At 41.9% G+C, this 22,373-nt stretch overlaps 2 protein-coding genes across 2 annotated transcripts; both read left to right on the top strand.

The window, feature by feature from the left end:
• The first annotated feature begins 271 nt into the window (after nt 1-271).
• Nucleotides 272-14,689, top strand: LOC139612404 (NACHT, LRR and PYD domains-containing protein 3-like). The gene is made up of 13 exons (XM_071467955.1): nt 272-601; nt 2,642-2,762; nt 3,171-3,273; nt 3,768-3,854; nt 4,340-4,450; nt 6,908-6,986; nt 7,145-7,373; nt 7,541-9,308; nt 9,409-9,579; nt 9,666-9,839; nt 11,798-11,971; nt 12,113-12,159; nt 12,475-14,689. The coding sequence occupies exons 3-13, from the start codon at nt 3,185-3,187 to the stop codon at nt 13,050-13,052; spliced, it is 3,507 nt and encodes a 1,168-aa protein (XP_071324056.1). The 5' UTR covers nt 272-601; nt 2,642-2,762; nt 3,171-3,184; the 3' UTR covers nt 13,053-14,689.
• Nucleotides 14,690-16,445: 1,756 nt separating this feature from the next.
• Nucleotides 16,446-21,490, top strand: LOC139612376 (protein NLRC3-like). The gene is made up of 5 exons (XM_071467894.1): nt 16,446-17,647; nt 17,679-17,783; nt 19,369-19,447; nt 19,606-19,831; nt 20,001-21,490. The coding sequence occupies exons 2-5, from the start codon at nt 17,746-17,748 to the stop codon at nt 21,488-21,490; spliced, it is 1,833 nt and encodes a 610-aa protein (XP_071323995.1). The 5' UTR covers nt 16,446-17,647; nt 17,679-17,745.
• The last annotated feature ends 883 nt before the right edge of the window (nt 21,491-22,373 follow it).

The following is a 22,373-nucleotide window of genomic DNA, read 5'->3' as shown; positions in this document are numbered from 1 at the left end:
GCCAAAACATACAGTGATAGGACATGTCTGCCTGCCTGATTTATCAGTGTAGTCCTAGTTAGGCAAAGAAATCAGGAAAGAAAGCAAGAAAAGGAAAACAAACAAAAATGTAAGAAATCTATCCTCAATAATTGAATCAAAAACAATTTTAACAAATTGTCCACCTCTGCAAAGGCCAAGCTCTGGATTCAAAAGCACCTTTGATGTTTGACTGTTTGCAGAATATTTTCGGATAAAATGCAAGTTAAACCAAGCTGCTGTTTCTCTTGTTGTTAGGACTGCAGATACTGCTGAGCTGATCTTTAACTCATTAGATGTTTAGTTTGCACCATCTAGTGGACAGATAGTAGATCTGCAACATCTGATGTGGTTTCTCTGGCACAGACTGAGTTTCTGACACAGGTTAGACTGGTTTTGACATCACTCTGATGTTTTTTTCATACTTGGACTCTGAAGTTATAAGTTGTGACTCGTCCTCAGATCAAACACACACAGACTCCAGGACTGACGAGGGAGAATGAGCAGCTGCTTCTCTCCAAATGTTTCCTCTACACATGAAGGTGGAAAGTGTCTGTAAGTCGACCTGAAGTCAGTTCAGCAGGTGAGAATCTGTAAATGTCTGAACAGGATCACTGTGGTCACATTGTGTTGTATCACTGTTTGACTGGACAGTAGAAATGTTTTTGGTGCTGATTGGCTGGTTTAAAGAAAATCTATCTAATGCCTGCAAGTGTAAATATTCTGAAGAATTTCTATCACAGTTAATGTCAATGATTTGAGTGTGATGTGCATCTATTACTGCAGCTGCACTGTAAAAACATGGAGTTCTGTCAGTTTTATAAAGATTATACTTCTAGACCTCTAAAAGTGTGAGTTTTCTGAATGATACTGAACAGTTTGTTCACTTTGTTCATTGTTCTAATCTATGATGACACTCACTGAGTTAACTCAAGGTTTTAAAGCAACAGATTTAAACTTGATTTTTTGGTTCTGAAACGGCTCCAAATGTGATCATTAGAAATTTGAACTTGACTGAAACAGAAAATTTGAACTTAAATGAGGTTAAATGATGAAAGTTTGGTTGATTTGCATAAGCTGCAATGCAGTGTTTCTGGGAATCAGCTATAATTGAGCTGTAAAATGAGCTCCCATCATTACTGAAAAATGTTTCATAACTGGTCTGACAACTTGGATTAAGTTGGCTGCAGTGAATTTATTTAAGTGTTACTATTAATAGTGTTTAAAACAACCATTTACCATCACAGAGAAAAACCTGTTTCTCAGCGTGAGTTCAACTTAGTTTAGCTCCTTTGTTGTTTCCTGCTTCACTGAGCTGAACACTGGTGATCCTGGATAACTGGTATCCTGCAGCTGGTTATCAACTGGCTCTGTTAACTCTGGGTTTAGTGATCAGGCAGAGTTGTTAATTATATAAACAGAACCATGAATGAAGCACTGTATTTAAATCAGCACTTTAACAGCAAAATAATTTGACTGATCCATAAAAGCATTTGTTGTTTATTAGTGAACTGTTCACTAAGTGGCTGCTTAGGGCTCCTCAGCAGTCAGGAGCCCCCAGACGAGCTGGAAATGTGAACCATGTTTGAGTTTCTCTCTTCAGTAATTACAGTTTTACTGTGGGCAAGTACAGTAAATCCATTGAAGGTCTAAAGCTGCACTGCCTGTTTATGTTATTGGGATTAATTTGGGGATCAGATCATCATAAATAACAATTAAGGAATCATGACAAAATTTTGCAGGTGCTCAACCAAAGTTTGATATATAATAAGATTTTAGAGACAAATAAATGTTGGTGGGCATAATTTTAAATTATAGAAGATACATTTTGCAGATGCTTCTCCAAATTGATCAATTGCTGAAGCAGCACTGTAACACAGATATCAGTTCCTGTTCAGGGCCCCAAAAGCCCCAAACCAGATCTGCGGATTTGTACCATGTTAGTGATAGTAATGAAAAACTAATGTACCCCTTGATCATTGTATTGATTTAGTCCATTCTTATTACACTGTCCTTTTGGAAACAGCTGGGGGTTGGGTTATTGTGTATATGTGGAATAATTTTAGGCAGTGAATAAAAGAGCAGGTTTTTATTCCGATTCATCTTTTTTTTTTGGCATCTGTGGGTGTTTTGGACTCATACATGTGTTCCATGGGTACATGGCCAAAAAACCTAAACTGCCACAATATATAAAATATCTGCATTAGTTATGAAAGGATTGTGCTTCCTGTTACAGGGCAGAGTATGTGACAATCATCTCACTGACAGAAAGAAAGTCAGAGTCAACAAGTCTCTGTGATGAGGAGACACTGAAGATGCAGTGCAGTGTATTTTGTTACAGGCTCAAACACAGAACTTTTCACTAAAATACAGTAGTACAGTATAAAAACACAGTTTGTTTAATTCCTGATGTGATCCAAATGACTGCTCCATCACTACATCCTTCTGTGCTTTATTCATTGGATGGTCAGTTATCACCATCTAGTGGACAGAGATAAGACGTGCATCATCTGATCTGTGATTTCTCAGAAACTGGGTTACACAGGTTAGACTGGTTTCTAATGACTCATTGATGTTTTTCATACTTGGACTCTGACGTTATGAGGATGTGACTTGTCCTCAGATCAAACACACACAGACTCCAGGACTGACGAGGGAGAATGAGCAGCTTCTTCTCTCCAAATGTTTCCTCTACACATGAAGGTGGAAAGTGTCTGTAAGTCGACCTGAAGTCAGTTCAGCAGGTGAGAATGTGTAAATGTCTGAACAGGATCACTGTGGTCACATTGTATTGTATCACTGTTTGACTGGACAGTAGAAATGTTTCTTGGTGCTGATTGGCTGTTTCAAATATTTGATGCTTTCATGTGAAAATATTATCAGTAATTTCTATATAATTATATGACAATGATTTGTATGTATTATTTATTAGTGCTTGCAGGAAGGATAAACAGCAGTGTGATTCAGTTCAGATTATTAATGAAAAATGTAGTTACAGTCAGAACTGGTCAGACAGCTTGGATCAACGTGACAGTTGATATTCCAGGTATTTTGTGAAATGTCCAAGTCATGTTACTGACAGTGATTAGAACTTATGTGTCCTGTGATATAAATGCTGTTGTAATGAAGCATGTTGTTGTGTCTGTGTGAAGGTGGGGGCTCTGCTATGAACCAGTGTGAGGACAGAGAGGAGGGAGCCCCTCCCTCTAAAACCACTCTGTGTGGGGAACATGAGAGCCAGACCAAAACTCAGAGGTGAGATGAGGATCTCTAACTGTCCATGACTCTTCTCCATGTCAGAGCTCAGCACTCAGATCACTGCTCCATCATTATTCGCACTCACTGCCACATCTGTCATCAACTTCTCTTTTTATTGTCTGTTGATGTTTTTGATTCTCTGCGTTGATTGTGTGTTTCCTGGAGTTGTACAGCATTTTGGTCAGCTGTTTGCTGTTTTTTTAAATGTGCTTTATGAATAAATTTGATTTTGATTTGATTCTCAATAACAGCTTAGAAGAACTAATAATCAACTACTAATTGTCTGAGTGAACAAAGAGGCAACCACTGATTAGTCAACTGATCAACTAAGATCAGGTCAGATTACCTGTTGATGAACAGGAGAACGTTACTCATCCACTGTCTTCTTACTGATTTTCTATCTGCCTCAAACATTTCAACTGCTGACAGTCTGATCAAATTTTTTTCAGGTTAAAACTACTTTTAATTTGTCACTTGTTCGTTTGTATCAGGATGCAGCAGCAGAGACCAGACTCTCCTGAAACCAGCTGTCTGTCCATGAAGAGTGACCAGTCTATGGGTCATCCTGTTGATGGAAGGTAAGAAAAACTGCACTACGTTATTATTTGACTATTCTGAGAAAAGGAATAATCATCATCTTGGTCCAGAGCTTCATAGTGTGTTAGTAGGACGAAACAATAAATCGTCAATATCACAGTGTCCACTTGTACAACAGTCACATTAAAATCAGATCAGAACACATAAATCAAAATGAAAAGATTTGTTACTTACTTCTCATTAAACTGCAAACAGTCACAAATGTAACCGAACATAAAGTCAGTAGTACTGTCCAGAGGTGGTTAAAAGAGGCAACAACTGTAATAAAATAAAAGTACTGTTACTGTGTAAAAACAAGTACTTGATGAAAAGGAAAGTAGTCATTAACATAACTCCCTGGGTTAGAGCAAAATGGTTTCTATTGAGAATAGCAATACTTGAGTGGTATCTTAGTAAAGAAAACCTCTCAGCACACTGCTGTGTTTCCCCTTTTCTTTATTTGATGTGGATATTTTGTTTGTATCAGGATCCAGATGCAGAGTCCAGACTCTCCTGAACCCAGCTGTGTGTCCATGAAGAGTGACTGTTCTGTAAATCACTATATTGACTTTAAAGTTGAACAATCTGCTGATGGAAGGTAAGAATTTAAATCTGAACTTCATTATTATCTGACTCCTGACAAAAGGAATCGTGTCTTGGTCGAGAGCTTCATAGTCTGTTGTTGGACCGAACTACCTACTCAGGCAGCTGCTGTTCTTACTCTCTACCAACTCCATAGTTGTTGGTGACACTGTGGGGGGAAAAAAAGAAAATGTGAGTGAGACATCAGAGGACATTCAGGCTTTAAAATTGTCAGGTAAGCCTGACTTGTCCTCGTCGCTAATCTGGGCCCTGAGTTCCTGAATAATTGACTGAACAGAAGCTATATCTCAAAGACTGTAGTCAGAGATTTCATCAAGCCTCCTGACTCATCTCTCTGAGATACATGGGGCTGGGGTGCCATCAAGAGTAAAGTGGACTTTAAAAACATCTCTGTCACCAAGCAGGACCAGGGATCTGGATTACTCAGCCTTGAAGCTCATCATTGCCTAAGTAATGAGGTTTTCTAAACCCTGGACGATTGCTCTGCTGCCCAGGACTGATGGTGTGGTCACTGTGAGGTCGTCCATGAAAGTCCTGGTTGGGGGTTGTTGCACATTGTTTTGGTGATCATGGTCCTCTGCACTGTGTCTCAGATTTTGAACTGAATTAGATGCAACCAGCTGTTCTCCCCTTCTCAAGATGATGTAATGTATTGTAAAAGATTGTCCCAGAAGTGACTCTGAGACTGTAGTTTCTGTAATTTCTTCATATTAAGGTCTTGGATCTTTCAAGAGGGTCAGTGCAGTCTCCATTGGCTTGTTTGGTATGAACCCATGTGGATTTGTGAGGTCCAAACACAGCACAACCAGGTTTCCTTTGTTCTCACATCTCTACTTGATTAGCTGGGTGAGTTCATCTGTGTGTTCCAGGTGCTCTGGCATTCTGGGAATCCTGCACTGACTTGTCAATGTGGTAGTTATTGAGGAGGAACTCTGTATACCTCTGTCAATGAGAGCAAAGAGTATCTTCAAATCTAGAGATAAATCTAAACTGATCCACAGTCTTAGCGTTCTTCTCCTCAAGAGTGATGTGACCAGGCATCATTGGCCATTTATGGTGTTCTAGCATCAGACACCATTAGTGAGGTAACCCCACTGAATCTATGAGACCGTCACTTGTGTCCCAAGCATTACCATCCCACATCACTCCTTCTTGTCCATCACTGCCTGGAGGCTTTTTCAGTTGGTCCGGTCTTGATGGATCCACTCTTTGTCTCTGATGTGGTCCTGATGCCTGTAATCCCTGACAACATTGTAATCATTGGACTCATTTCTGATGGCGATGAGTCTGCCTACAGGTGGGAGACTGACTGTCTGGTGACCTGATGCAGGCAGAACAACCTAGAGCTAAACGCTCTGAAGACAGTGGAAATGATAGTGGACTTCAGGAAGAGCCCAGCCCCACCCACCCCCATCACCCTGTGCGACTCCCCCGTGGCTACCGTGGAGCATTTCTGCTTCTTGGGTACCACCATCACAGAGGATCTCAAATGGGAGCTGAACATCAGCTCCCTCATCAAAAAAGCTCAGCAGAGGATGTATTTCCTGAGGCAGTTGAAGAAGTTCAACCTGCCAAGGACTATGATGGTGAACTTCTACACCTCCATCATTGAGTCCATCCTCACCTCCTCCATCACCATCTGGTACACTGCTGCCACGGAGAGGGACAATAACAGACTGCAGCGTATCATCCACTCTGCTGAGAAGGTGATTGGCTGCAATCTTCCATCCCTCCAGGACCTGTACGCCTCAAGGACTCTGAGGCGTGCAGGGAAGATTGTAGCTGACTCCTCCCACCCTGGACACAAACTTTTTGTGACACTCCCCTCTGGCAGGAGGCTGCGATCCTTCAGGACCAAAACCTCTCGCCACAAAAATAGCTTCTTCCCATCTGCTATTAGCCTTATCAACAAGGCTAGAGAGCCCCACTGTTGCTGATCCCCCTGATCCTCAATTGCACCAATCACCAGAAAAAAATCCTTGTATGTGAAAACATACTTGGCAATAAAACTGATTCTGATTCTTATTCTGATTCTGATTCTAATCCCTGCAGTCTGAATATGCTACAGATCCGCTGGCCATTGAAGCCTCTACTTCTCCCCTCTATGTGTAAACAGCCAGTTCTCCTTCCACCTCTCTGACACTGCTCCACCAGCTCCTGATATTTGGCCTTAGGGTCAAAGCTCTGTGATGCTGAGGTCTTCTCTCTGAGGGCTGATCAGGATGGCAGCTGGTTGGATCAACAGGGATGGGCACAGATTATTACTTAACCAAACAACTCCTGTGAAACATTTTCATTTCCTCCTTCATCTTGACTCATTACCGAGTCGTCTCCCAGTTAACTGCCATCCTCATTTAATTACTGGGGAAATTTCATTTCATCAGTCACCTTTTAATAAGTTATTTCAAATTGAAGTCATTTACTTTCCTTAAAGTTGGTGTTTTCTCCACAGAGTTCATCAGAAGAGCTCAGAAATCAACAGTGATCAGTCTGCCCAGCAGCATCAACAAGACCTGGACTCCATATTTATGGTCTGTGCAAATACAATCACACCATTATTGGATTACATTCAGGTCCTAACAGTCTCCATGCTGCTCTGTTTAGACCAGCAGACCTTCAGACTGACACATCAATCACATGTTGTTTTCTACCAGTTTAAATGAAATGTTCAGTTTATCATCTCTTCCAGCTGCTGGAGGAGAACATTGTCACTTTTGTGAAGAATGAGCTGAAGAGAGTCCAGAGGGTCCTGATACAAGATTACCCAGAATGCTTAGAGAGTCAGAGGAAGGATGAGGAGATTTTGGGCAGTGAGGATGAAGAGCAAATGAGGAGCAGCAGAGAGTCATTTCTGAAGATCACAATGAACTTCCTGAGGAGAATGAAGCAGAAGGAGCTGGCTGACTGTCTGCAGAGCAGTAAGAGGATTTCTATAAAGATTTAACATGATGGATAAAAGAGGCAGTTACTAATGACTCAATAGGTGGAGGGAATATATTAATATACTCATTCTTTAGGGGGATGAAATGTTAAAATATTGACTTTATAATTTAGTAATTTGTAAATTTGTTATTTCTTCATTTAGAAAGTCATGCAGCAGTTTGTCAACGTAAACTCAAATCGCACCTGAAGAAAAGGTTCCAGTGTGTGTTTGAGGGGATCGCTAAAGCAGGAAACCCAACCCTTCTGAATCAGATCTACACAGAGCTCTACATCACAGAGGGAGGGACTGGAGAGGTCAATGATGAACATGAGGTCAGACACATTGAAACATCATCCAGGAAACCAGACAGACCAGAAACAACCATCAGACAAGAAGACATCTTTAAAGTCTCACCTGGAAGAGATGAACCAATCAGAACAGTGATGACAAAGGGAGTGGCTGGCATTGGGAAAACAGTCTTAACACAGAAGTTCACTCTGGACTGGGCTGAAGACAAAGCCAACCAGGACATACACTTCACATTTCCTTTCACTTTCAGAGAGCTGAATGTGCTGAAAGAGAAAAAGTTCAGCTTGGTGGAACTTGTTCATCATTTCTTCACTGAAACCAAAGAAGCAGGAATCTGCAGGTTTGATCAGTTCCAGGTTGTGTTCATCTTTGACGGTCTGGATGAGTGTCGACTTCCTCTGGACTTCCACAACACTGAGATCCTGACTGATGTTACAGAGTCCACCTCAGTGGATGTGCTCCTGACAAACCTCATCAGGGGGAATCTGCTTCCCTCTGCTCGCCTCTGGATAACCACACGACCTGCAGCAGCCAATCAGATCCCTCCTGAGTGTGTTGACATGGTGACGGAGGTCAGAGGGTTCACTGACCCACAGAAGGAGGAGTACTTCAGGAAGAGATTCAGAAATGAGGAGCAGGCCAGCAGGACTATCTTCCACATCAAGACATCACGAAGACTACACATCATGTGCCGCATCCCAGTCTTCTGCTGGATCACTGCTACAGTTCTGGAGGATGTGTTGAAGACCAGAGAGGGAGGAGAGCTGCCCAAGACCCTGACTCAGATGTACATCCACTTCCTGGTGGTTCAGTCCAAACTGAAGAACATCAAGTATGATGGAGGAGCTGAGACCAGGAAGATGATTGAGTCTCTGGGAAAACTGGCTTTTGAGCAGCTGCAGAAAGGAAACCCGATCTTCTATGAATCAGACCTGACAGAGTGTGGCATCGATATCAGAGCAGCCTCAGTGCACTCAGGAGTGTTCACACAGATCTTTAAAGAGGAGAGAGGGCTGTACCAGGACAAGGAGTTCTGCTTCTTCCATCTAAGTGGTCAGGCATTTCTGGCTGCTCTTCATGTCCATCTGACCTTCATCAATTCTGGAATCAATCTGGTGTCAGGAGAACAGTGGTCTGTTGTATTTAGAAACAAAACTAAATTATCACACTTCTACCAGAGTGCTGTGGACAAGGCCTTACAGAGTCCAAATGGACACCTGGACTTGTTCCTTCGTTTCCTCCTGGGTCTTTCACTGGAGACTAATCAGATTCTCCTACAAGGCCTGCTGTCAAAGACAGGAAGTTGCTCACAGACCAATCAGAAAACAGTCCAGTACATCAAGAAGAAGATCAGTGAGAATCTGTCTCCAGAGAAAAGTATCAATCTGTTTCACTGTCTGAATGAACTGAATGATCGTTCTCTGGTGGAGGAGATCCAACAGTCCCTGAGATCAGAACGTCTCTCCACAGATAAACTTTCTCCTGCTCTATGGTCAGATTTGGTCTCAATCTTACTGTCATCAGAAAAAGATCTGGATGTGTTTGACCTGAAGAAATACTCTGCTTCAGAGGAGGCTCTTCTGAGGCTGCTGCCAGTGGTCAAAGCCTCCAACAAAGCTCTGTAGGTGCTCATATATCCATCTAGATTAGCTGTATCTTCTTTATAACACAAAAACATATTTTTATAATTGGTTTCTTGTGTTTTACTGATTCCTCCTCAGACTGAGTGGCTGTAACCTCTCAGAGATAAGTTGTGAAGCGCTGTCCTCAGTCCTCAGCTCTCAGTCCTCTAGTCTGAGAGAGCTGGACCTGAGTAACAACAACCTGCAGGATTCAGCAGTGATTCTGTCTGCTGGACTGGAGAGTCCACATTGTGCACTTGAAGTTCTCAGGTTAGTGTTTAGCTGTATTGTATTGATGACCCTGAGATTATTTACGTGAAATATTAGGTAATTGTTTGTCATAAATTTCTCTTCAGACTGGGTGGCTGTAACCTCTCAGAGAGAAGCTGTGAAGCTCTGTCCTCAGTTCTCAGCTCCAAGTCCTCTTGTCTGAGAGATCTGGACCTGAGTAACAACGACTTGCAGGATTCGGGAGTGAAGCTGTTGTCTGCTGGACTGGAGAGACAACACTGCAGACTTGAAAAACTCAGGTCAGGGTTAATCTTTTTGTATACATTTCAGTTAAATATTGGTGGTGCTTTGATTTAAAACAGAGAAATTTCCATCCATCCATTTTCTATACCGCTTATCTGCAACCGGGTCACGGTTAGCACAGCTGACTTCAGGCAAGGGCGGGGTACACCCTGGACAGGTCGCCAGTCTATCGCAGGGCCGACACATAGAGACAAACAACCACACACACACTCACTTACACACCTACAGGCAATTTAGAGTCACCAATCAACCTAACAGGCATATCTTTGGACTGTGGGAGGAAGCTGGAGTACCCGGAGGGAACCCACATAGACACAGGGAGAACATGCAAACTCCACACAGAGAGGCTCCAGGCCCAGGGTTCAAACACGGTGATGCAGCTAACCACTGCACCTCTGTGCCGCCCACAGAGAAACTTGACCTGATCATATAAACCACTGATCACAGCTCCTCAAGTATATTAATCTCAACTCAAACGTGTGGTCTAAAGAGAATAATCACCGCAACTAATGAAGTAAATTACAGTTGAATGAAACATAATCAACTGATAAATGAAGAGCTTTATCCTCAGGCTCACCACAAGGCTCCTGCTGGACGTTAAAGTACCAAATTGCATCAACTTTTATTACTAAAACAACCATTTTTATTGTTATAGACATTTTTATAATTATATTGTTACTTTTATTATTTATTATGTAGCTCAAGTACTGTTGTTTGCTTCATGTCGGGTCACTGACATCTGTTAAAGTGTAAAATTAAAATGTCATGAACAAGTCCTGATAAACTGTGTGAGAATGAAACAAAATAAAAGTGATAAATCAGCAGCTGAAGCTGTTTCCAGAAGGGTGACCACCAGCACTCAGCTGACACTCTGTGAAACTACAATGTGTATATGCTTAGTAAGTGACCCAAATCAAATACCTCTTTAGGAGGCAACGTCTACATCAGACAGACAGGTGAGACCTAGACAGATGAATGACTGGCTGCAGTTAAACAGACAAATTTCTTTCCTAACCACTTTTCCTTGACATCGATGGAAAATGTCATGAGGTCAAGGAAAGATGTGAAGATGTGGACTTCAGAAAAGACAAGTACAGTGCTATGGGAATCCAACTGTACTTACACTAACAGGACTGAAACTTTGAAATAATATAACATGGAAGGAATACACAAGCAGAGGAATTTGAGCCAATAAAGTAATAATCAAATAAAAAATGTGAACGTGAGCAAGGGGCCAGAATACATTTAGACCCTAGTAGTTTCCTGCCAAAGGCACTCTTGACCTTTTTTATACCTTTGTTATTTCAGTGCATTCCAACTGGACAGTTTTTTAGAATGCAAATGAATTCTAGTGCAGAGGATAAGCTTGAACACAAAGCAATGGAAAATGACTGAGTACTTCTTGTTCAGAGCCTGTGGAAAGGGAAATTTTGACAGCTACTCAGAGGCAGAATGGAAATAGCCCACCCCCTTAACAAATCAATATGCTTGCCTACACCATGCCCCTGCCTCTCCACTGAGTTCTCTCCCTTAGCTGGAGAAATAAAGAACATTTAAAAAAAAAAAAAAAAAAAGGCACATCCCACAAGCAATCTCACTGCATTAACTGTTCCAACTCTTTGGACTTGGAAATTTTTTTTGCCCCACCTACAGGCAAAAAATACAACATTTACTCCTTCTTAAATTGCAATTCTACTCATCTATATACTGAAATGTCCATGCAGCATGATCTATGTGGGTCAGATCCAACACCCTCTTGGATGAATGTATTCAGTAACAGATTGCTGAACACAAAGCTGCTATTCTGAATCAGAATATGGACTACACAATAGCCAGACACTATGCTCAAGCAAATCATGCATCTACTACATCACTGAAATTTTAGGGTGTGTGTGTGTGTGTGTGTGTGTGTGTGTGTGTGTGTGTGTGTGTGTGTGTGTGTGTGTGTTTTCAGTCTGTCAGGCTGTCTGGTCACAGAGGAAGCCTGTGCTTCTCTGGCCTCAGCTCTCAGCTCCAACCCCTCCCATCTGAGAGAACTGGACCTGAGCTACAATCATCCAGGAGACTCAGGAGTGAAGCTGCTGTCTCCTGGACTGGAGAATCCACGCTGGAGACTGGACACTCTCGGGTATGGACAGATGGACAGACAACAGCAGCTCGCACACTGTTTCTCTGTCTCTCTGACTAACTCAGGAACTCTGCTTCATGTTTCATGGTGGATATGAGTGAAGGTGGATGAAGTTGATCCTGACTTTGTTTCTTCCTCCAGGGTGGACCATGATGGACCACAGAGCCTGAGACCTGGTCTGAGGAAGTGTGAGTGTGTTTTAACTTTGATTCATGATTCACAGCTGCAAATGCTTCACTAGATTTTTACATTTTGACATTTTGACTGAAGTACAAAGATGAATTTCTCCAAGTTTTTATTTAGTATTTAGCTTCCGGTTTTAGTCAGTGTGGCTGGAAAGATGTTAGAATTCAATCAGTCACTTTAAAATCCAGACGGCAGTTTGAGATTTGATGTCAAAGGAACTTTATGTGAACTTTATGCTGAATGTGAGCTCTTTGGTGGAGGTAATGAGAAAGCAGATGATAAACTGCAGCTGTGTTGTGTCTTGTTCTCTCCTTCAGATGCCTGTGAACTGGACCTGGACCCAAATACAGCATACAGACACCTCAACCTCTCTGACAACAACAGGAAGGTGACATATGTGACAGAGTATCAGTCATATCCTGATCATCCAGACAGATTTGACTTCTGGCCTCAGCTGCTGTGTAGAGATGCTCTGACTGGTCGCTGTTACTGGGAGGTCGAGTGGAGAGGAGAAGTCCGTATATCAGTAACTTACAGAGGAATCAGAAGGAAAGGAGCCAGTAAAGACTATGTGTTTGGATGGAATGATCAGTCCTGGAGTCTGAGGTGCTCTAATGTTCATGGTTACTCTGTCTGGCACAATAAAACCAAAACATCCATCACCTTCCCCTCACCCTCCCCCTCCCCCTCCTCCTCCTTCTCCTCCTCCTCGGTCTCTCACAGAGTAGCAGTGTATGTGGACTGTCCTGCTGGCTCTCTGTCCTTCTACAGAGTCTCCTCTGACTCACTGATCCACCTCCACACCTTCAACACCACATCCACTCAACCTCTGTATCCAGCGTTTGGATTTGGTTTCTTCTCACCACGTTCTTCAGTGTCTCTGTGTTCTCTGTAGGAGGGAGAGTCTTTGGAAGTGACAGCAACTTCACTCCTGTGTTATAAATGTTGGTGGTGAACGAATATTGACGCCTCAGAGAAAGTAAAAATGATCACCAAGTACTGAACTTGTGCACACACTGATGATTTATACTCACTTCAGTAAAGTTTTGGAGCATCATCTGCTGCATAAAGTGTCTTTGAAGATGAGCTGGTGTTGGAAACAGGCTGACAACCCAAACCCTCCGTCCACCCCTGCCCATTATTTTTCTTTTAAACATCCATCCTTGGAGAGCAGAGTGGAAGATCAAACGACTGCTACCTCTATCCTCTTACTGACAAAAAGCCTCCTTGTGCCAGATTGAGCCATCCATCCACCGTAGCCCTTCTGTTTTCTGTGTTCAAAGCAGAAGTGTTCAGTAGGTTAAGACAGGAGGAGTCTGTATCATGAACAATAACTGGTGTAATCCAAATGACACTAGAACTTTGTCCTGCTCCTGCTCACCTGGCTTTGAGCATTTGATAACTTCATATCATCCATTCTGCCTTCCCCGTCATCTTCACTGTATGTATACCACCTCAGGCAGATACTGAAGTTGCATGGTGACCTGTGCAGGTCCTGCTGACCTCGTCATGGGGATTTCCCCAGTGTGCTGATGAGTTCACTGCTGAACGTCAGCACATTACATTTCTCACCAGAGGGAGGAGAACTCTGGACTATTGTTAGTCTCCATTTAAGGAGGATTACAAAGCCAGTTGTGTCCCATTGCTCATCAAGCCACATCAGGTGACCACCTTTCTCACACCATAATATAAACAAAGGATGGTACAGGAAAATCTTGTGATGAGAGAGCTCAGTGCTGCTGTCAGAGATGTGGATGAATACAAAGGTGTGTTTTACATGCTGAGACACCCCCACCTCCACCCCCACCCCCAACATACACACTGTAAACAACACTGTCCCCATACACACTGTAGATAAACACTCTGTCCTGACACTCACTGTCTACAACACTGTTCTTATACATATTTTTGTTTACATAATGTAGTTCGATGTCTAATAAAATGAAAACAGTAAGGATCATTTATGCATATCACATCACAGAGGTACAATAGACACCAACCAAAATTTGTTGTAAATAAGAGTCACTGAAGATAAAACTGTCTCATCAGAGCTTTGTGAACCAACTGATAAGGATTCTGACTGTCTGTTAATGATTGACTTCAGCTGTTCATTCCAAAGGTCACAGCTCCTCTCTAATTTCCCTTAATAAATCATCAGTTTGAAGATGAACAGAGAGTTGAGACTGTATGTGGATCAACAGACCTTTTAAAAACCTCCTGCTGTCAGTTACATGTTTGTTCTGGTTTCCTGGTTGAAGCTGCAGTTTAATTTCATCCTTATTTATAAGCTTCATGCAGATTCTTTTCACCATCAGAAGGTAACATAACCAACAGATTTTATCATGTTTGTGTCAGCAGGTGTTAAACTGATCTGATAACAGAGATTTCAAAGGCAATAAAATGCAAAATAATCATAGATGGAATCACCTTGTATCAACATGGCAAATGTGTGAACTAGATAAAATAATAAACATACACCTGTTAGTTCTGTTTAATTTTCACCATTAAAGGAAACTGTTGTATGAATAAAAATATTGCAGTCGGTTAATCTTTTAATCACTATTCTTAGCTAGCAAAGCCATAACAGTTCATTGTTCACATTCCAGAAAAAGAGTGTAGAGTTGTTGTTCCTCCTCTGTCTCTGACAGAGTAGCAGTGTATGTGGACTGTCCTGCTGGCTCTCTGTCCTTCTACAGAGTCTCCTCTGACTCACTGACCCACCTCCACACCTTCAACACCACATTCACTCAACCTCTGTATCCTGGGCTTAGGTTCTGGAGGTTTGAGTCCTCAGTGTCTCTGTGTTCTCTGTAGGAGGGAGAGGAAGTGGAAGTGACATCAGCTTGAGTCCTGTTGTTTAAATGCTGGTGGTGGACGAGGTTCCAAAAGGTCCCCACATAAATCTGAGAGGTTGTCAGATAATTCATGGGGGAGGAAAGAAGAAAAAAGTGTAATCAACAATAAACTACACACTGATTTTATATGAGACATAACTATACACTGACTGTTGTGTAGCTGTACTCAGATCTGTTACTTTGGCAAAAGTAGTAACACTACCATTAATACTAACTTGAGTAAAAGTACAAATGTAAAAACACTCATGCTGACCGAGAGATTCACAGATTTCAGATTCATATACAGTTTTATAATTATAGATGCATTCATGTAAAATGAAATATTAGTTTAATGTTTAATGAAATATTAGTTTACTGTTTAATGTTACAGCAGTTAAAGGTGGAGCTGATTTAATGTCATTATATTCTGCTGAACAGTCTGTGAATCAATAAAGTTTTGTCAAAACCTGTTACAACACCTCATTATTTATCTGTTGATTATATTAAGTACCTTAGATTATCAAGTAAATATGTACAGTAAAATATTTGCCTCTAAAAATAGTCATGTAAAGTATGAACTAGTATAAAGTAGCATAAAATGGAAATACTCAAGTAAAGTACTTCAAAACTCTACTTAAGTACAGTACTTGAGTAAATGTACTTAGTTACTTTTCTGCACTGATTTTGTAGAAATCACATGAAACTACTGCTGCAACCTTTATGATAATCATATGATTATCATGTTTTTTTATTTTACATTTAAAACTGAAATAAAAGTAACTGCACCTGTCAGATAAATGGAGTGCGGTAAAAGTATACCACAGCATAAAACGGAGCTATTCAAGTAAAGTACAAGTACTTCAAAATTCTACTAAACTATTTTTAAACTGAAGACAATTTCAGAGGGAAATGATGATAAAGCGTGATGCTGTCACTTAAGTGATGATGAAGATAAAACTGAACCAACAGCTAAATATAACATTCAGATCCATTAGTTTTTCTGCAGGATTCTTTCAACATTGATCACACTGATCTTTAACTAATAACTGCCCAGGGATCTGAGGCTTCACTCTGCCTCATAACAAACCACCCTGCTCACAATCTAGTGCTGTATGCATGTGGTCCAAACTGCTGCTCTTCCATCACATCTTTTCTGTGCTGAGCTGATTTTTAGCTCATTAGATGGTCAGTTACCACTATATACTGGACAGAGTAGAACTACACCAACTGATGAGCGCTTTCTGTGACATTGACTGTGTTTCTGAAACAGGTTAGACTGGTTTTGGCGTCACTCTGATGGTTTGGATTTGGACTGTCACGTCCTCAGATCAAACTCAGACAGACTCCAGAACTGACGAAGGAGAATGAGCGGCTTGTTCTCTTCAAATGTTTCCTCTTCACAAGAAGGTGAAAAGTGTCTGTAAGTCGACCTGAAGTGAGTTCAGCAGGTGAGAATCCTACCACAGAGATCTGTAAAGATCTGATGAACAGGATCAATTTGACTGCATTGTGTTGTATCACTGCTTGACTGGTAGAAATGTTTCTGGATGATCTGTTTAATTCCTCATTTTTTATAGAAGAGTTTTATTCTTCAGAGTTTTCTTCTGAGATAAAGCAGAGTGGTTTGAGAAGGATTTTCATGTTTTGCTGTTGGCTGCAGCTTGGTTGTAATCTGCGCTCACATGATCAGTGAAGCATTAAGGGAGTGTCAGAACTGGTCGGACAGTTTGAATCAACTTGGCTGAGGCACATTTAACAAACAAACACTGAGACAGACTTGGTTTGACTAAAAGGTCTTTGTCACAGGCCATGTGTCCACTGATACAAATAGAAATGATAAAGTGATTACAATGAAGTCCTTTTTTTTTTTTTTTTTTTTTACTACATGTGGGCCTGAACCTGCCGACAGCTGTTATTGTACCAATAAATATAGAAGGTGTTTAGGAAGTGAAAGTGGATAATAACTTTTCCACTGTCTGTCATGGTGTAAATTAATATGTAATAAAGTAATGATTAAAGGTAAAACTCTAAAAGGTAAGCAGTATATAGATTGAATGAAACTGACTTGAGTTGAGTATTGTATGGGAGTATGGGAGTTTGGTTAAACCACTGACAGATATCTACATTTTTTTCCTTTACAACAGTTACATTTCCTGACCATTTGAAAACTTCCAAAGTGATTCTTTTGTTAAAAGAACTTCACAAAGAGCCAATAAATCGTACATCGTACATAAAGATGTATTAACCTGATTGATTACAGTGTTGCACAGATATTAAGTAGAGCACAAAAAAATGAGTTACCAGTAAATATTTGAAACATGTTTGTTAAAAGAGACATAAATACCCACCTAAAGGATTATTTATGTTTAAAGCATTATGGACAAATTAAAACAATAAATGAATTTGAATTAAAAGTGGTGAACCTATGGAACAACCCTGAGGATGAACACAAAATGTGAAGTAGAATTCAGACAATTAAAGTATTTTTTTAAATTAATACAATAAACTGTCTGTCAAGACCTTCCCTTGTTCGGCTCCAACCCCTTCTCCCAGGTCCTTCTCGTTTCTCCCAGGCCATAGGTTCTCCTCACACATGCCATTCTAATTCTGCCCAGACTTGTCCCCAGACTTTCTTTCTGCTACCGTCCGCTCACCTGTTTTCCATTCTCAGTCATCTAAGACCGAAGGAAGCAGCAGCAGAAAAGACTAGACTCTCCTGAACCCAGCTGTGTGTCCACATAGAGTGAGCAGACTATGGATCGCTTTAATGATGGACAATCTGCTGATGGAAGGTAAGAATTTAGAACTGAACTTTACTATCTGACTCCTGAGAAGAGGAATCATGTCTTGGTCCAGAACCTCATAATCTGCTGTCGGACTGATCCAAGTATCTCTCAGATTGCAGTCAGAAATTTTACCAAGACTGTTTGACTGACTGGTCTCTCTGTGATACATGGGACTCGGGTGCCATCCAGAGAGAAGCGGACTTTAACCACATCTCTGTCACCAAGCAGACCTGGGTTTAGCTGCCTTGGCATAATGAGATTTTCCAAACCGTGGACGATTGCTCCGCTGTCCAGGACTGAAAGTGTGATCATTGTGAGGTTTCACATGAAAGTCCTGGTTGGGGGCTGTTGCACATTGTTTTTTCTAATACTGCTGCGCTCTGTCTGAGCTTTTGCAACTGATTTGGTGCAAATAGTTATTCTCCCCTTGTTGATGCGATAAAAATACATCACAGCAGTGAGGCCTGAAGGTTCTGTAGTTTTTCATATGAAGGTCTTGGATCTTTCAGAAGCTCCAGCATAATCCTCAGTAGATTGTCTGCTATGGACCCATAAGAATTTGTGAGGTCCAGCCACAACACAACCAGGTTTCCTTTGCTCTCACATTTCTCCCTGGTGAGCTGGCTGACCTCACCTGTGTGTTCCAGGTACTCTGGCATTCTGGGAACCTTTCCTGCACTGACGTGTCACTGTAGAAGTTGTTGAAGAGAAACTCTGCAGTCCTCTTTAGATCTCGTGCACTTAGCAGTGAGATGAATCTAGGCAGATCCTTGGTCTTAGAGTTCTTCCTCTGATGAGTGACGTGACCTGGGGTCATCAGGCATTTTTGGTCTTTTCGCGTCAACCACCTTCAACAAGGTGACCCAGCTAAGGCTGAGACCCTGTCTTGTGTTCCAGCATGACCATCCCATAGATCACTCACACATTGCCAACTGGAGGCTTTTTTGGCGTTCTGATCATGATCCCAGTAGGCACTGGACATCAGCATAATGTCCGAAAGACATTGGACTTGTCTAAAGCTTTAACTTTAGACAAATGTTAAATTTTTAGCTGAAAATGAAAATCAGATTGACAATAAAATGCAAGTGCCAACTGACATTGTGACGTTTAAAAGACGTTGGGTTTTGGTAAAGACTATAATGTCGATATCTAATATGTGAAATTGCCATTTTGGTTGTGCAACAACATTGCTTAAAACCAACAAAATAAAATCACCTATTGTCAATATTCTGCATCAAATTAACATTGGTGTTAGACGTTGTCCTGACATTGAATTTTGGTCACCTGGCATCACCAACTACCTTCAACTATATATCGATGTCTAACAACATTTGTGGCCAACTGTGTGGCCCTGATGACTGTAATCCTAGCCAACCCTGTGATCCCTGCAGTGATAATGCTATGCAGATTGAGTGGTCTCCAAAACCTCTACATCTCCCCTCTATGTGTACACAGACAGCTCTGCATCCCTACCTGTGACACTTCTCTACCAGCTCCTGATATTTGACGTCTGTACAGAATCAAAGCTCTACGATGCTGAGGTCATGATTGAAGTCATTCATTTTACTTAAAGTTGATGTTTTCTCCACAGAGGTAATCAGAAGAGCTCAGAGGTCCACAGTGATCAGTCTGCCCAGCAGCATCAACCAGACCTGGATTCCATATTTATGGTCTGTACAAATAAATTCACACATTTACTAGGTTACATTAAGGTCCTAACAGTCTCCATGCTGCTCTGTTTAGACAAGCAGACCTTCAGACTGACACATCAATCACATGTTGTTTTCTACCAGTTTAAATGAAATGTTTAGTTTATCATCTGTTCCAGCTGCTGGAGGAGAACATTGTCACTTTTGTGAAGAACGAGCTGAAGAGAGTCCAGAGGGTCCTGAGACCAGATTACTCAGAATGTTTAGAGAGTCAGAGGGAAGGTGAGGAAGTGGTGGATGGTGAGGATGAAGAGCAGAGGAGCAGCAGAGAGGCGTTTCTGAAGATCACACTGAACTTCATGAGGAGAATGAAGCAGAAGGATCTGGCTGACTCTCTGCAGAGCAGTAAGAGGATTTCTCTATCATTTTAACATGATGGATAAATGAGACATTTACTGACATTTCAAGAGATGAAGGGGAATATATTAATATACTCATTCTATAGTTGGATGAAATGTTGAAATATCAACTTTATAATTGATTAATTGAAGTATTTTGTTGTGTTGGCATTTAGAAAGTCATGCTGCAGTTTGTCAATGTAAACTCAAATCTAACCTGAAGAAGAAGTTCCAGTGTGTGTTTGAGGGGATCGCTAAAACAGGAAACCCAACCCTTCCGAATCAGATCTACGCAGAACTCTACATCACAGTGGGAGGGACTGGAGAGGTCAATGATGAACATGAGGTCAGACACATTGAAACAGCATCCAGGAAACCCGACAGACCAGAAACAACCATCAGACAAGAAGACATCTTTAAAGCTTCATCTGGAAGAGATGAACCAATCAGAACAGTGATGACAAAGGGAGTGGCTGGCATTGGGAAAACAGTCTTAACACAGAAGTTCACTCTGGACTGGGCTGAAGACAAAGCCAACCAGGACATACACTTCACATTTCCTTTCACTTTCAGAGAGCTGAATGTGCTGAAAGAGAAAAAGTTCAGCTTGGTGGAACTTGTTCATCACTTCTTCACTGAAACCAAAGAAGCAGGAATCTGCAGGTTTGATCAGTTCCAGGTTGTGTTCATCTTTGACGGTCTGGATGAGTGTCGACTTCCTCTGGACTTCCACAACACTCAGATCCTGACTGATGTTACAGAGTCCACCTCAGTGCACGTGCTGCTGACAAACCTCATCAGGGGAAAACTGCTTCCCTCTGCTCGCCTCTGGATAACCACACGACCTGCAGCAGCCAATCAGATCCCTCCTGAGTGTGTTGACATGGTGACAGAGGTCAGAGGGTTCACTGACCCACAGAAGGAGGAGTACTTCAGGAAGAGGTTCAGAGATGAGGAGCAGGCCAGCAGGATCATCTCCCACATCAAGACATCACGAAGCCTCCACATCATGTGCCACATCCCAGTCTTCTGCTGGATCACTGCTACAGTTCTGGAGGATGTGTTGAAAGCCAGAGAGGGAGGAGAGCTGCCCAAGACCCTGACTGAGATGTACATCCACTTCCTGGTGGTTCAGTCCAAACTGAAGAAAATCAAGTATGAGGGAGGAGCTGAGACAGATCCACACTGGAGTCCAGAGAGCAGGAAGATGATTAAGTATCTGGGAAAACTGGCTTTTGAGCAGCGGCAGAAAGGAAACTTGATCTTCTATGAATCAGACCTGACAGAGTGTGGCATCGATATCAGAGCAGCCTCAGTGCACTCAGGAGTGTTCACACAGATCTTTAAAGAGGAGAGAGGGCTGTACCAGGACAAGGTGCTCTGCTTCGTCCATCTGAGTGTTCAGGAGTTTCTGGCTGCTCTTCATGTCCATCAGACCTTCATCAACTCTGGAGTCAATCTGATGTCAGAGGAACAAACAGTATCCTGTATGCCTAATGTCTTCAAACTAAAACAAACTAAACTAAAAAATCTCTACCGGAGTGCTGTGGACAAGGCCTTACAGAGTCCAAATGGACACCTGGACTTGTTCCTCTGCTTCCTCCTGGGTCTTTCATTGGAGACCAATCAGAAGCACCTACAAGGTCAAAGATCTGGATGTGTTTGACCTGAAGAAATACTCTGCTTCAGAGGAGGCTCTTCTGAGGCTGCTGCCAGTGGTCAAAGCCTCAAATAAAGCTCTGTAGGTGCTCATATATCCATGTAAATTTACACGATCCTTTTCTTGATTCAAGACAAAAGTAAATTTTTATAATTAGTTTCTTTTGCTTTGCTGATTCATCTTCAGACTGAGTGGCTGTAACCTCACAGAGAGAAGCTGTGAAGCTCTGTCCTCAGTCCTCAGCTCCCAGTCCTCTAGTCTGAGAGAGCTGGACCTGAGTGACAACAACCTGCAGGATTCAGGAGTGAAGCTGCTGTCTGATGGACTGGAGAGTCCACTGTGTAAACTGGAAAGTCTCAGGTTAAGATTTCACTCTAATAACATACCACAAGTGAATCCATCGTAACTTACCTGAAACCAAACATTTGTGTGTGTGTGTGTGTGTGTGTGTGTGTGTGTGTGTGTGTGTGTGTGTGCGTGTGTGTGTGTGTGTGTAGTCTCTCATACTGTCTGGTCACAAAGGAAGGCTGTGCTTCTCTGGCCTCAGCTCTGAGCTCCAACCCCTCCCATCTGAGAGAACTGGACCTGAGCTACAATCATCCAGGAGACGCAGGAGTGAAGCTGCTGTCTGCTGGACTGGAGGATCCACACTGGAGACTGGACACTCTCAGGTATGGACAGATGGACAGACAACAGCAGCTCTCACACTGTTTCTCTGTCTCTCTGACTAACTCAGGAACTCTGCTTCATGTGTCATGGTGGATATGAGTGAAGGTGGATGAAGTTGATCCTGACTTTGTTTCTTCCTCCAGGGTGGACCATGGTGGACCACAGAGACTGAGACGTGACATGAAGAAGTGTGAGTGTGTTTTAACTTTGATTCATGATT

This window comes from Trachinotus anak, unplaced genomic scaffold (assembly GCF_046630095.1).
Source record: "Trachinotus anak isolate AG129_WGS33_773 ecotype Australia unplaced genomic scaffold, CSIRO_AGI_Tana_v1 ptg000031l, whole genome shotgun sequence".
Taxonomy (NCBI): domain Eukaryota; kingdom Metazoa; phylum Chordata; class Actinopteri; order Carangiformes; family Carangidae; genus Trachinotus; species Trachinotus anak.
This window is presented reverse-complemented; position numbering and strand designations above follow the sequence as displayed.